Below are 15301 nucleotides of genomic sequence, written 5' to 3'. Positions count from 1 at the left end.
GGGAGACAGACATCGATACAAATAAATTACAAGATAGGTTCCTAAGTGCTGTACATAAGTGCGGTGGGGCTGGGAGGGGGCAAGAGCAAAGGGAGCAAATCAGGACGACGCAGAAGGGAGTGGGAGATGAGGAAAAGTGGGGCTTGGTCTGGGAAGGCCCTTGGGAGGAGACGTGCCTTCAACAAGGTTTTGAGAGTAATTGTCTGTCGGATTTGAGGAGGGTGGGGGTTTAAGGCCAGGGGCAGGATGTGAGTGAGGGGTTGGCAGCGAGGTAGATCAAGGAAAGTGAGAAGGTTAACATTAGAGGAGTGAAGTGTGCGAGCTGGGTTGTAGTAGGAGAGTAGAGAGGTAAGGTGCTTTAAAGCCAATGGTGAGGAGTTTTTGTTTGATACGGAGGTGAACGGGAAACCATTGGATTTTTTTGAAGAGGGACGGGGCGGGAGTGTGTGTGTGTATGTGTGTGTGTGAAGTGTCCCGAACGTTTTTGTAGAAAAATGATCCGGGCAGCAGAGTGAAGTATGGTGGAGAGAGTCAGGAGGCTGGGAAGCCAGCAAGGAGGCTGATGCAGTAATTCAGGCAGGATAAGATGAGTGATTGCATTAACGTGGTAGCGGTTTGGATGGAGAGGAAAGGGCGGATTTTAGCGATGTTGTGAAGGTGGGACCGATGGGATTAAGTGACGGATTGAATATGTGGGTTGAATGATAGAAAGGAGGCAAGGATAACGTCAAGGTTACAGGCTTATGAGACAGAAAGGATGGTGGTGTCTTCTACAGGGATGGGAAAGTCAGGGGAGTTCAGGGTTTGGGTGGGAAGATGAGGGAGCTCTGTTTCAGACGTGTTAAATTTGAGGTGATGGGAGGACATTCAAGTAGAGATGTCTTGAAGGCAGGTGGAGCAGAGAAGCACACTCTCTGCTGTGCGACTTTGGGCAAGTCACTTAACTTCTCTGTATCTCAGTTATCTCATCCAAAAATGGGGATTAAGACTGTGAGTCCCATGGGGGAAAGGGACTGTGTCCAACCTAATGAGCTTGTATCTACCCCAGTGCTTAGAACAGTGCTTGATACATAGTAAGTACTTAAAAAATACATTGTTATTGTTATTATTATAGATTGTGAGCCCTGGGTAGGACAGGGACTCTGTATGATCCAATAACCCTTATCTCTCCCAGTGCTTAGCATACTGTAAGTGCTTGATACATAGCAGAATTGCTATTCCTGCTAGTAATAGTACAGTGCTTTGTGCTGTGCTCAGTAGACATTCAGTTTACAGCATTGATCAGGGCAAGGGGCAGATGGAAAGTGAGGAAAGCCACCACTTCAGGGGGTGGCAGGGTCAAGGGTGGCGTGGGGGGTGAGGATGGCAACGTCATACCACTGAACAGGCTGTAGGAGGAAGGGCGGCCAGGGGCACCGGTGTGGCACTGAGGGGCTGGCAGCGGGTGTAGGAGAGGTGGTGGAGAGGGTGTTGAAAATGTAAAAGGCCCTCTTGTTACTCAGGATGAGAGGGGTGGAGAGCTCTGAAGTTAGTACTGGGAGTCAAAAATTCCCCTAGGGATTCATTCATTCAATCGTATTTATTGAGCACTTACTGTATACAGAGTACTGTACTAAGTGCTTGAGAGAGTACAGTATAACAGTAAGCAGACACATTACCTGCCCACACGAGCTTACAGTCTAGAGGGGGAGACAGACATTAATATAAATAAATAAATTGCAGATATGGACATAAGTGCTTTGGGACTGGGTGGGAGGAGAATAAAGGGAGCAAATCAAGGTGATGCAAAAGGGAGTGGGAGAAGAGGATAGGAGGTTTAGTCAGGGAAGGCCTCTTGGAGGAGATGGGCCTTCAGTAAGCCTTTGAAGTGGGGGAGTACAATCTAGGTTCGGGATCCCATTGTGTTACGCTGCAGACACCCACTATGCTGGGTAGTGCAGTCATGCTGCTGATTTTGTACATACAGAGTAACATATCTGTTGGAGCTATTACTATGGGCCAGGCATTATACTAAGTGTTAGGGTAGATACAAGATAAACAGGTTGGACACAGACCCTGTCCCCTAAGGAGGGACAGGAGGGAGAATAGTCCCCGTTTAAGGATGAGAAAACTGAGGCCCAGAGAAGAGATTTGCCCGAGGCCGCACAACAGGCAAGAGGTAGGATTAGACCCAGATATGCTGACTCCCAAGCCTATGTCTTTCCAGTAGACCACACCGGCTGCATCACTGCCTTTCTCAAAGATGGCAGCCACACCACTGCCCTTCTCAAAGGTGGTGGCCACATTGCTGCCCTTTTCAAAGATGGTGGAGAGATGGAAGGGATCCAGTAGAAGAGTGTAAGTCAGGGACTTGGAGCTGAGCTGCCTAGGGTGTGAGGTGGGGAGGCGGCTGCTGGGGCAGAGAAACGCTCTTCTGAAAAATGTGGTGAATGACATCATTTGTATTATGTCGCTTGTGCGAGGTGTGTGACAGGATGGTGTTGTGCGGAGAGTGGGAGGCAGCCATTTTGGCCCCCCTCACGGCAGCTCGGAATCTGAAGCCGGCCATATCTGAGGAAAGATTCTTCAAGGTTGAGACTGGGATGAGACAGATAGGGACAGCGCAGGAAGGCTGATTGAGGCCATAATGAAGACTTCACTGATGGGAGAGCAGCAAGACACTACAAGTTGCTTAACTCCTCTGGGCCTCAGTTTCCTCATCTGTAAAATGGGAATTAAATCCTACTCCCACTTAGACTGTGAGCCCCATGTGGGACAGGGTCTGTGTCGAGTCTAATAATCTTGTTTCATCCCCAGTGCTTAGTAGAGTGCTTGGCACATGGTAAGCGCTTAGTAAGTACCATAATTATTACTAGTAGTGTAGCCACCCGGCTCGTGGCAGACCCTACAATAACAAAGGGGCCCGAGCTCTTCCTGTGTCATATAAACAGCATCACGATACAACGGCCAAAGCAGCAGACCCTTTGCTAAACTAAAGCAGCAGCAAGGCTCAGTGGAAAGAGCCCGGGCTTGGGAGTCAGAGATCCTGGGTTCTAATCCTGCTTCCGCCTCTTGTCAGCTGCATGACCTTGGGCAAGTCACCTAACTTCTCTGTGCCTCAGTTCCCTCATCTGTAAAATGGGGATGAAGATGGTGAGCCTTACGTGGGGCAATCTGATGACCTTGTATCTCTCCTAACGTTTAGAACAGTGCTTGACACATAGTAAGTGCTTAACAGACACCAACATTATTATTATCAGCTGTGTGACCTTGGGCAAGTCACTTCACTTCTCTGTGCCTCAGTTCCCTCATCTGTAAAATGGGGATGAAGACTGTGAGCCTCACGTGGGATAACCTGATGACCCTGTATCTCCCCCAGCGCTTAGAACAGTGCTCTGCACATAGTAAGCGCTTAACAAATACCAACATTATTATTGTCAGCTGCGTGACCTTGGACAAGTCACTTCACTTCTCTGAGCCTCAGTTCCCTCATCCGTAAAATGGGGGATGAAGACGGTGAGCTCTACGGGGGACAACCTGATGACCTCGTATCTGCCCCAAGCGCTTGGAACAGTACTTGGTACATAGTAAGCGCCTAACAAAGACCAACATTATTATTACCGCCCCTTTTAGGAAGGAAGCAACCAAACTACCTAGAGAGACTCCGCCCCCTATCGGGGAATCCATTGGTCGGGTGTCCTGTCAATCATCTCTACCCCTTCTAGTAGGCCGCGGGTTGCTAGGGGGTGGGGCCCGGCTTCCTGTCCGTTGCTAGGGGGCGGGCGGGGGCCTCCTGTGGGGGCCGGAGGGCGACGCCGATATAGCGAGCGGTCCGGCTGAGCGGGCCGTTGGGGGGGGCGGGACTTGGGCGCGAGGTCGGGCTCTGATTGGCGGAGCGCGGCCGATGGCGCCGGGGGCGGGGCCGGGTTGGCGCGCGCGGGCGGAGGGGGGCGCGCGGGCGGCGGCGGCGGCGGCGCGCGACGGCCATGGCGGGAGGAATGAAAGTGGCGGCGCTCGGCGGCGGGTCCCGGCCGCGGGAGTCGGTCCGGCTCCCGGCAGCCGCGTTGGGCGGCGGAGCCCGGTGGCTCCTCCTGCTTCTCTGCTGCGGCTTCCCCTGTGGCGCAGGTAGCGGAGGGCCCGGGCGCGCTTTGCTGAGGGGAAGGGAAAGCAGGGGCCGGGGCGGCCCGTTTGCCCAACCGTCGAAGCCCCCCTGGGCCGCTCGCCCTCCTTTCCCTGCGCTCCTCTTTGGAAGTGCTGTCAGGGCCCGCTGACGGGCACGAATGAATACGGCGGTATCCGGGAAGCGCTTGCTATGGGCCAAGCACTGTTCTAAGCGTTGGGGGAGCCGCGAGGTCGTCAGGCTGGCCCACGTGGGGCGCCCGGTCTGCGTGCCCGTTTTCCAGATGAGGTCACTGAGGCCCAGGGAGGTGACTGGCCCAAAGTCACACAGCTGGCAAGTGGCGGAGCCGGGATTATGCGTTCAATAGTATTTAGCGAGCGCTTAGTATGTGCAGAGCACTGTGCTAAGCGCTTGGAATGGACAATCCCCGCCCAGTGACGGGCTCACAATCTGCCATTGATTTGAACCCATGACCTCCGAATCCCAAACCCGGGTTCTTTCCACTAAGCCACGCTGCTTCTCTCAATAAGAGTAATTTAATCATTTTGGTACTTGTTAAGCGCTTACTATGTGCCAAGCACTGTTCTAAGCGCTGGGTAGATACAAGGTAATTAGGTTGCCCCATGTGGGGCTCACAGTCTTAATCCCCATTTTAACAGATGGGGTAACTGAGGCACAGAGAAGTGAAGTGACTTGCCCAAAGTCACATGGCTGATAAGTGGCAGAGCCAGGATTAGAACCCATGACCTCTGACTCCCAAGCCCGTGCTCTTTCCACTGAGCCACGCTGCTTCTCAATAATAATAATGGCATGTGTTAAGCGCTTACTATGTGCCAAGCACTGTTCTGTCAAGCAGCCCCAAGGGTGGGGAGGGAGCCCCCTTTTCCTGGAGCGGCCTGGCCGAGGCGCCCAGACCAATACCCTGCCCCTCCTTAGGCAGGGGTGCTCAGTGGAAAGAGCACGGGCTTTGGAGTCAGAGGTCATGGGTTCGAATCCCAGCTCTGCCACTTGTCAGCTGTGTGACTGTGGGCAAGTCACTTAACTTCTCTGTGCCTCAGTTCCCTCATCTGTAAAATGGGGATGAAGACTGTGAGCCCCACGTGGGACAACCTGATTCCCCTATGTCTACCCCAGCGCTTAGAACAGTGCTCTGCACGTAGTAAGTGCTTAACAAATGCCAACATTATTATTACTGGTCTGGGCATCAGGAACCCAGCAAGACCCAGGCCCTCGACCCGGTCCCACCCCTGGTTTGGGTCTGGCCCGTCCACCCCAAACGATTGTCAACCCCCAGTCAATCAGTAGTGTTCATTGAGCCCTAGTGTAGTGTGCAGAGCATTGTACTAAGAGCTTGGGAGAGAACAATATGAAAGAGTAGGTATAGACGATGCCTGCCCTGAAGGAGTTTACAGATTAGAGGGCAGGCCCGACATGGGTGATGGGCTACTGGGGTGCTCTCCCAAGCACTCCTCTAGGCTGTAAGCTCCTTGTGGGCGGGGAATGTGTCAGTTTTATTGTCCTCTTTCAAGTGCTCAGTACTGTGATCTGAACACAGTAAGCACTCAATAAATTCGATTAACTGACACTGCCCAGTGGAGAGAGTCCAGGTCCCAAACAAAAACGCCTCAATTAATTGCATGGTGTAGTGGATAGAGCACGGGCCTGGGAGTCAGGAGGGCATGGGTTCTAATGCCGGCTCCACCACGTCTGCTGTGTGACCTTGGGCAAGTCACTTTATTTCTCTATGCTTCAGTTACCTCATCTGGAAAATGGGGATTGAACCTGTGAGCCCCAAGTGGGACAGGGACCGTGACCAACTCAATCTGGTTGTATCCTCCCCGGTGCTTAGTACAGTGCCTGGCACATGGTAAGTGCTTAACAAATGCCATTATTATATTATTAATAGTTATTACTAATAATAATAATGGGATTTATCAAGGACTTACTGGCTGCAGGGCACTGTACTGTGCAATAGAGTAGGGAGACCCCATCCCTGCCCTCAAGAAGCTTATATGTGGCAGACTGGTTCCCCCCCTCTGGCTCTCTCTATTTTCCTACTTTCCCCAACTCACTGTCTTGGGTCCTCCTAAGCCAACCTTTAAACTGTCACTGTAGACGCTCCCATTTCTGTCAATCAATCATTTATTGAGCATTTACTATGTACAGGGCACTGTATTGTGCTGACAGACCGACACTCTCCCCACATTCAATTCCCACTTCCAACCACCTTTCCCTAATTGACTTCCCAGCAATAGCATCCCTTGGGCCAGCTCTAGCACTTATGAACTTATTGGCACCCTCCTTAATAATAATAATAATAATGATGATAATAGCATTTGCTAAGCACTTACTATGTGCCAGGCACTCTTCCAAGCGCTGGGGTAGATGCAAGATAACCACTTGGAGAGAGTCCCTGTCCCAAATAGGGCTCACAGTGCTAATTCCTACTTTACAGATGAGGGAACTGAGACACAGAGAAGTTGTGACTTTGCCCAAGGTCACACAGCAGTCAGTGGCAGAGTTAGGATTAGAATCCAGGTCCTTCTGACTCCCAGGCCCATGCTCTTTTTACTAGGCCAAGCTGCTTCTCCTGAGCAATTCTTGCATATCTCTCCACTAGATTTATTTTTGACCACCCTAGTTTTAAATGTTTTATGTTGTCTTCCGAACTAGAGTGTAAGACTCCTGTGGGCCGGTAACCTATCACTTGATTATTCTGTACTACCCAAGTGCTTAGTACAATGCAGTGCACTAAGCAGGCACTCAGTAAATGCTTCTGTGACTACAACCGGAAGTCAGGAGACTCACGTTTTAGTTTCATCTGTTCCCCTGGCCTGCCATGTGACCGTGGGCACCTCACCTACCCTCTCTCAAGGCCTCAGTTCCCTCGCCTGTAAAATGGGGATCGTTTCCCTCTCAGTGTGTGAGTCTCATGTGGGTCAGGGACTTTACAATCTGATTGCCCTGTGTCCAACCCAATGCTTAGCACATAGTAGTCGCTCAATAAATGCCATTATTGTAATAGGCAGTTAATATATACTGTTGCTTGATTGAGACTCTCCGTGACCTGGTTGGGATGGCCCTGGGGAACTTTCAGTGGGGAAGAGATCGGAGCCCTGACCCAGGAGGCGTCGAGGAGGATGACACCGGCCTTGTGAGCTTTGGCCACCAGGAAGAAGGTGGCGGCTGGGGTAGCGACAGAGATGAGGAAGTTGAGTTTGGATTGGGACATATCGAGTATGAGATGTTGGCGGGACAGCCGCATAGAGAAGTCTCAAACATCCATAGTGAGTGAGGGGCAGAAGAGCATAGGAAGAGAATCGGGAGAGGACTGTGTCGGTAAAACCAGGTCCAAAAGCATTTGGAGAAGGGGGTGGGTGCGGTCTATGGGGAGAGAAGTCGAGGAAGGGTGGGATTGAGTAGAGTTGCTTGGACTTGGATCTGAGGAGGAGATCCTTCCATCTGACCGTCGTTGGTCTTTGCAGAGAGCACAGCCTCAAGGGGAGGGGGAAGGGAGTCGGGGCAGACAGTCGAGGGGAGAATTGGTGCAGAGGAAGTGGAGGCAGAGGGTGTGGCTGACCCGTCCGAGGAGGCCAGACAGGGATGGGGGCAGTAAGTGGAGCCGGATCCAAGGCAGAGGGGAAGGAGCTGTCAGAGAGGGAAAGGTTGAAGACAATGGTATGGGAGGGGAGTGGGCAGGAACAATGGTTAGGAAGATGGGAGGCTTTGGGGTCAGAGGCCCAGGAAGAGCAGGACAACAGACGGAGTCCCCCAACTTGGGAATCAGCCGGGAAGGAAGGGGGAGAGGAGGGGGGGACAGGCGAGATAAGGGCTCTGGGACGCTCCCACCTGATGGCCCACACAGTCGTCAGTGAGGCCGCTGCAGGTTAGGGAGGAAGGCGAGTGGGAGCCCTGGGGGCTTCGGGAGGGTTAAGGTCTGGTGTTGGGGGGTGGGGGGGGCAGGGTCAATGAGGGAGGAACAGGCATGTTGCTGAGCAGGAGAGGGCAGAGGTTTTGCCAGTCAGGGGAATTTGAAGAGGTAGAAGTTGGCCGGTGGGGTCGGTCTGGATTTTTACCGGCTGCGTTCAGCTGCCCGGGCCTTCACTGGGGGCTTACTGCATGCCAAACACTTCACTAAGCCCAGGAATAGACACAAGATAATCAAGTCAGATGAAAACCCTGGCCCCCACGGGGCTCATGCCCTAAGTAAGAGGGAGAACGGGTATTAAATCCCCGTTTCCCAGATGAGGAAACTGAGGCCCCGTGAAGTGACTTGCCTGATGTAAGTGGCAGAGCCAAGGTTAGAACCCAGAGAAACAGCATGGCCTAGTGGAAAGAGCATGGGTCTGGGAATCCGAGGACCTGGGTTCTAATCTCAGATTCACCTCTTTTCTGCTGTGTATCCTTGGGCGAGTCACCTGACTTCTCTGTGCCTCAGTGACCTCATCTGTAAAATGGGGATGAAGACTATGAGCCTCAAGTGGGAAATGGACTGTGTCCAACTCGATTAGCTTATATCTACCCCAGTGCTTAGTCCAGTGTTTAGCACATAGAAAGGACTTAAATACCATTTAAAAAGAAGAAAAAAAACAGATCTTCTGACTCCCAGGCCCATGCTCTTTCCACTAGACCATGCCGCTTCACGAGAGAGGCAAGGGGCCAGCTTTAAGGGACAGGCTGTGGACTTTATTCCCCAGGTTTGGGCAGCCTGGCAGGTTGGTAAGGGAATCCAGGAGGACTGGGTCAGCCTGGGACAGGTTCAGTGGGAGAAGAGTCCAGAGGTCAAGGTTCAGGGGCAAGGGGGAAGAGGTGGTAGCCAGTCAGGACCTGGGGGTTGGGTAGGGGCAGGTGGAAGCTGGAGATCATTTGCAGCATGTCTTAGCTGGGAAGGAAGACCCCGGCCTTGCGGGCAGAGGCATCATCAGCCCGGAGGCCAAGCTTCTCGGGGTCAAGGAGAGTAGGAAGGAGAGAAAGGCATCCGATTTAGACCGGGGTCCAGGGTGATGGGCTGGGGGCAGGTGGAGGGGCTGGCCCCGCACGAAAACCCTCTGTCCCCGTCTGCGGCGTTCGGGCAGCCGGAGCCCAGGAGCAGGTGTTGCGGCTGCGGGAGGCCCAGACGGAGCAGCAGACCAGCAGCCGGCACTTCTGCTACCACAGCACACTGCTGCCCAGGTGGTACGACGTCTGGACGCGCGTGCAGGTAGGGGTTCCCTTCTCTGGGGCCGGCCGGGGCTGATGGCGGGGGGCCGGGGAGGACCAGACCCTACGAGCACCCCCGCCACATGCCGCTCCTCAGATCCGGGTGAACAGCTCCAAGGCGGTGCGCATCACCCAGGCGGACAGCGAGGAGAAGCTGCGGGAGCTGCAGCAGTCCAGCGTCTGGAACTTCTTCTCCTCCTTCGTGAAAGAGAAGCTCAACGACACCTACATCAGTGTGGACCTGCACAGCCGGAAGACCTGTCTGCAGGTGGAGGTCCTGCAGCCGGGCACCACCTACAGCGTCTCCGTGGCCCGCGGTGAGTCCGGCGTGCGGCGGGGCTGGGGGCTGCCTTATCCGTGGCTCTTTTAGCAGGTAGGCACCCCTGGGTGGCCCCAGCTGGGGCCGGGGTGCGGAGGGTGGGGAGGGGGCGTGGGGGCCGGGCCCTGGCCCGTTTTAGCAGTTTCGGTCTGGGCTGGGGCGGCCCCTGGTGTCTGGATGGGGGAAGAGCGGGCTTGCCTGGTCTTCCTCCCCGCCTCCCGGGCTTCAGCAGGGCTTCATCTTTTCAGGGTTTGACTCCAAACTCTTCCTCATTTTCCTGCTGGGAGTCCTGCTGTTCTTCTGTGGAGATGTGCTGAGCAGGTGAGGGCCAGACGGGGAGGGGTACAGAGCCAAACAAGCAATTGCTGTTCCCCAAGTCCTTCACCCGCTGGTGGGGGGCGGGGGGACAGTTCAGAACAGACAGCAGGAGATACTCCTTCCCCCAGTGCAGAGTCAGCACAGAAAATCGGGCCCCACAGAAAGTAGTATTATTATGTTTGTCAGGCGCTTAGTGTGTGTCAAGCCCTGTTCTGAGTGTTGGTGTAGATACCAGTTAATCAGGTTGGACACAGTCCCTGTCCCACTTGGGACTCACAGTCTAAATAGGAGGGAGTAGAATTGAATCCCCATTTTACAGTTGAGGAAACTGAGGCACAGAGAAGTGAAGTAACTTTCCCAAGGTCACACGGCCAGCAATTTGGCAGAGCCAGGAATAGAACCCAGGTCCTCTGACTCGCAGGCCCGTGCTCCTTCCACTAAGCCACGCTGCTTCCCAGTGAGTGTCCTTGGACGAGGGTGGAGAGGCAAGAGAAGTATGGACATCTTTATCCATCCCATGTCTCTCCCTTGGACTGGGGTGGTGAGTGCAAGTCTACCCTGGCCCGGTGAATCTTCCCACCAAGGTGGTTTTCTGCCTTGCCCTGGAGACTGGGTCTCGGGACCCAAGGCTCTCAGGATGGCAGTAGAGGGCAGGTGAGGGTGTGTGGGGTGGCTTGCATAGCCACGAGATGACCAGAGTTTAGAACGGTGCTGGACACGTAGTAAACGCTTAACTGATACCATTAGAAAAATCAGTGCCGATCCCTGTACCTTTCTGTGCCTGGCTCCATGTGTTGCTGTGTGTGCAGGGGGCGGGCCATTCCACCCGGCCCTGGACCCAGCCCCAGGCCCCCAGCCCTGCCTTGTCTCTCGGCAGGAGCCAGTTGTTCTTCTACTCCACGGGTGTGAGTGTGGGCGTCCTGGCCTCTCTCCTCATCGCCATCTTCCTGCTGTCCAGGCTGGTGCCCAAGGTGAGCGATCCCATGCTGACCCTTAGGTGGCGGAGGCTCCACTGCCCCTGGGCCTACTGGGAAACCCCTCTGCCCTCTGTTCTAGAAAAGCCCACTTTATGTCATCCTGCTGGGAGGCTGGTCCTTCTCGCTCTACCTCATCCAGCTGATCTTCAGGAACCTCCATGAGATCTGCAACGACCACTGGCAGTATCTGCTGGGTAAGGGGCCGGGCCGCATCCTGGCTTCGGACCACGGGGCGGGACTGGGACGCCAGGCCACGGAGCAGTTCGCCACCCAGCTGGCCGGGGAGCGGTGGAAGTTTCAGGGCTGGGCCGGAGGGGAGGGGTGGGGAGGTGGGACCTCAGTGGGTGTTATGGGGTTAGGGGCTGAACCATGGGACCTGTATAGATATGTGGTGGGTCGGGGAGGTGGGTCAGGAGAGTACTGCAGGGCTGGGCTGGGTTGGTTGGTGGTGGGGTGTGGGGGGAGGCAGCTGTGGGTTGGGGGGAGCCAACACTGCAGGGCTGTATGCCTCTATGTGGCCCCCGCAGGCTACGTGTTGGTGGTCGGATTTATCAGCTTCGCCGTGTGCTACAGTCACGGGCCCCTGCAGCACGAGCGCAGCATCAACCTGCTGACCTGGGCCCTGCAGCTGAGTGGCCTGGCCCTCATCTACGCCAGCGTCCAGCTGCGCCCGGTCGCCCTAGCCCTGGTGGCCGGGGCTCTGGCCACCCGCATTCTGGAGTACCCGGTGCAGTGGCTGCACGCCACCTACAGGTGACTAGAGCTGCCAGCCTGGGGCCTCCTGAGGCCTCGCGTCGGTCATGGAGGGCGGGCAGGATGGCATCACTCCCTTCGCTCGGTCCGCTCTCTGCCAGACGTCCGAGCAAAGCCAACCCATTCCCCCCAGTGGTATCTGCTTTCGGGGCCAGGCTCAGGGAAGGCCAGGGAAGGTAGGGCCACCCTGGCCTGAGGCTGCAATGCTGTGCTGTGGATGCAGGCGCATGCGTAATGCAGTGGCAAAGCCAGTCCCTCCGCGGCTCCTGACAGAGGAAGAGTACCGGCTACAGGGGGAGGTGGAGACGCGCCGAGCGCTGGAAGACCTCCGTAACCTCTGCAGCAGCCCTGACTTCCGGCCCTGGAAGACCATTGCCCGCATCCAGTCGCCCAAGAGGTAGGGCGGGGTGGTGAGGGGAGAGGGTGTGTGTGTGAGATGGGGAAGGAGATCTAGGCTTAGGGAGGTTGGGGGGGCACTGGGACAGGGTCTTGGAGGTGCACTGGGGACCGGGAGTTGGGTCCAGCTGTTCTGGGGGGAGTGCTGGGGGTACAGTGCGGCTGGGAGCCTAGTCGGAAGGGTTGGGGGCAGGGCCCACAGTTGGGATTCAGGTCTCGCCCTCTGACATGAGGTGGCACAGATTAGGTTTCCCTGAGCCGGTTGTCCTGATGCTCAGTGGCGGCTGTTCTGTTCCTGCTGGCATCGCCGAGGCTAACGAGCCAGGAGCGGCACGGCAGTGCCGGCGGCGCTTGGTTTATGGGGCCATAAACGGGCCTGTGGAAAAGGAGGCTCCTGCCTGCCTGCCTTCCTGCCTGTAGACAACACTGGAGCCCGGGACCCAGGGCGGGCAGGCCCCCCGGGACTGGACCAGGGAGGAGGCCCCAGCGGAGGGTCTTCCCCCATCCTCACCTGCCACCGACCCACTTCCTTCAAGGTTCGCCGATTTCATGGAGGGTTCCTTCCACCTGACCCCGAATGAGGTCTCAGTCCATGAGCAGGAATACGGGCTGGGCAGTGCCTTTGCTGAAGATGAGCTATTCGAGGACTTCTCCATTGAGGATGATGAGCCCTTGGAGCCCCTCGAGCCCCTCACGCTCCCGGACCTCCCCAACCACCTCGGGTCATAAGGGCCTCGCCACCGCCACGGCAACGACCATCACTGGCACCAAGCCTCTGGGCGAAGGAGCATCGACCCCAGCGATGCCATGGGTCGGGCACGGTGGCGACGGAGCTGGAGCTCTGTCCCTGATGAGTGGGCGGGTGGGTAGGGCTCAGACTCACAGGACCCAGACTGGAGTCAGGATGGACGTCAGGACCATCCCCGGGGCAGCAGGGAGGCTGCCAGCTTCCGGCTGACTTGATCTGACTGGTGACTGCTGGTGACTGGGCTTAATCCCAATGCAAAGAGAACCATTAACTCACCCTGAGCGTGCCCCAGGGAAGTGGTGACCCACTGAAACCAGAATGCCTGGGCTGGGGACTCCTGCTGTGTCCGTCGACTCTCCCCTGTCTGGCCGGCCATTAGAAACTGGGCAGCCGGGCCTGATCGGAGCCTGGCCGATTCCGTCAGTAACACCGGGCCTCGAGTGGGCCTGAGTGCAGCCAGCACCCCTCTTGTGCCTGCTGGTCAGCCCACCACCGCCTTGAAGGGCCATCTTCCAGCTACAGCCGCTCTTCTCACCGCCCCCTCGTCTGCCTGCTGACGGTGTCGGGCAGGTCAAGGGGATGTTTCAGGCGGTCCCCCGCGCTGCTCACGTCTCCCTGGGCAGGGACCCAGAGAGCTGTCTCATCTTGCCAGCACTGATCATTTCCCTCCAGCCACTGGCTGTGGGAGGAAGGGCAGGGGTTGGGGGGAAGCGGGATTAGAGGATTAGTAGATCCTCAATTTAGAGGACCTGGGATGTTCACGGGTCCTCTCTGCACTGCCTGGGAGGGTGGATCTCTGAGTTGGAGGTAGCTGGGTGGGGACCGAGGTCAAACTCCCCATGGAGGGGTTCCTCAAGCTCTAACCCCAGCTAACCATCCTGGTTCCAGAAGCCAGTGCAGGGTCAGTGGCTTCCTGAAGGAAGGGGGGGGTGTCTGGCAGGCCAGCGGCTAGTCACAGTTGCAATAAATTTTTGTAAACCAGCAGGAGCCCGAGGCTCAGTTTTTTCAATGGGTGTCTGCCTCTGACTGACCACAGCCCTGACTGGGGGCAGAGTCCTTTGCTGGTCCCTGAGGGAGGGCTTTGGGAAGAGACATTCCCTGCCCTCCAGGGCCTGCCAGTCTGGTGAGAAGACAAAGTGTGTGCATAAAAAAACACGCTCTGGTTGTGCAGAGAGGAGGAAATAAGACCCAGCCCTCAAGGGGCTACCTATCTGGTGAAGGGCAGGAAATGTGTGTACCCATGTATTATGCTGGGGAGCAGGAGGAGGGGACAGGTGCAGGAGCAAGAGAGTCTGCCTGAGGGAGACGGTGTGCGTGCACATACACGCACAGATGGCTGTGACAAGGTCTCAGGCTAGACTGGGAGGACATCCAGGAGGAGAGGGATTTGGAGATGCTGTGCAATGCACATAGTAAGCACTCAATAAATACAATTGAATGAATGAATGCTGGCGGGCTGGTTGGGGAAATAGGAGATAAGACTCCCAGGACTGCGGGGTGTGTGAAATCTCCACCTGGGGTCCCACCTTTGCCGTTGCTGCTACCACAGCCCCTATTTGTGATTGTCTATGGGGTGGGACGGGGGTGCGGATGTGGCCTGGCCTCCTGTGGTCTCTCCAACCTCGTGAACCTCATTCTGCCATTCCTTGGTTCTGCTCCAGGCCCCAAAGAGCAGCCTAGGGACCATGCCAGTCCCCATGGTCCAACTGACCCGATCGCAGCTCTGGCTGGCTCTGCCCTTCCTTGGAACTTCTGCCCCCTGCTCCCTTTAGTGGCAGGCTGGGCTCTTCTCTATGCCCAGGAGGGACACACCTCTGGGAGCAGGGAGCAGTCTCCGTCTGGACTTTGTCCTCTTCGAGTGCTCTGCTCTGCTCTGCCAGCACTTGGGCAGTGGCTGTCAGAGCCAGAAGGAGCAGGAGGCTACAGCTGGGCTCCCCAGTGTCAGAGGCAGCGGGCCCGACCCAGCATCAGATCCCAGAAATCATCCCGCTGTGCCATGAGCAGCTCCCACTGACTGCTCGTTGCTGACCACTGACCTGGGCCCTGGAGGACCAAGATCCATCACCACACCTGCCTGGTGAGTTCCTCCTGCACTGGCTTGCCCCCGCGGTGCTGAGCAGCCCAGAAGAGGGTGCTACCAAGCTTCTTTCCCAGACCGCGGGCAGAGCAGTTTGGCATTTGAGATTATTTAGATGCCCCCATGCTGACACCCCGGGGAGGAGTCAGACATCCAGGTCCAGGGAAGGAATGGGACAACCAGGCCCTGGAGAGGAGTGGGACAATCAGGCCTGGAGAGGAGTGGGACAACCAGGCCTGGAGAGGAGTGGGTCAGCCAGACCCTGGGTACAAGTGAGACAACCTGGCCCTGGAGAGGATTAGGACAACCAGGTCCTGGGGACAAGTGGGAAAACCAGGCCTTGAGGAAGAGTGGGTCAACAAAGCCTCAGAAGCCTTTCTCAACTGATCCCAATACCCTCACCCTGTGCCCCCAA

The 15301-nt window shown here is 56.1% G+C and overlaps 1 protein-coding gene across 1 annotated transcript; it reads left to right on the top strand.

Annotated features, from left to right (window-relative positions):
* Window positions 1-3966: 3966 nt before the first annotated feature.
* On the top strand, window positions 3967-13793 carry NEMP1 (nuclear envelope integral membrane protein 1). Its single transcript, XM_029072943.2, has 9 exons — window positions 3967-4104; window positions 9175-9299; window positions 9396-9615; window positions 9866-9938; window positions 10813-10906; window positions 10992-11106; window positions 11440-11665; window positions 11889-12062; window positions 12598-13793. The coding sequence occupies exons 1-9, from the start codon at window positions 3978-3980 to the stop codon at window positions 12788-12790; spliced, it is 1347 nt and encodes a 448-aa protein (XP_028928776.2). The 5' UTR covers window positions 3967-3977; the 3' UTR covers window positions 12791-13793.
* Window positions 13794-15301: the final 1508 nt, after the last annotated feature.

Source organism: Ornithorhynchus anatinus, chromosome 10 (assembly GCF_004115215.2).
Source record: "Ornithorhynchus anatinus isolate Pmale09 chromosome 10, mOrnAna1.pri.v4, whole genome shotgun sequence".
Classification (NCBI taxonomy): domain Eukaryota; kingdom Metazoa; phylum Chordata; class Mammalia; order Monotremata; family Ornithorhynchidae; genus Ornithorhynchus; species Ornithorhynchus anatinus.
This window is presented reverse-complemented; position numbering and strand designations above follow the sequence as displayed.

Excerpts from the sequence above, each read along its gene's own strand:
- NEMP1 (XM_029072943.2), top strand. The coding sequence starts at position 3,978 with ATGAAAGTGGCGGCGCTCGGCGGCGGGTCCCGGCCGCGGGAGTCGGTC. Across the intron at positions 9,300-9,395 it reads ACGTCTGGACGCGCGTGCAG|ATCCGGGTGAACAGCTCCAA; the intron begins GTAGGGGTTCCC and ends GCCGCTCCTCAG. Across the intron at positions 9,939-10,812 it reads TGTGGAGATGTGCTGAGCAG|GAGCCAGTTGTTCTTCTACT; the intron begins GTGAGGGCCAGA and ends GTCTCTCGGCAG.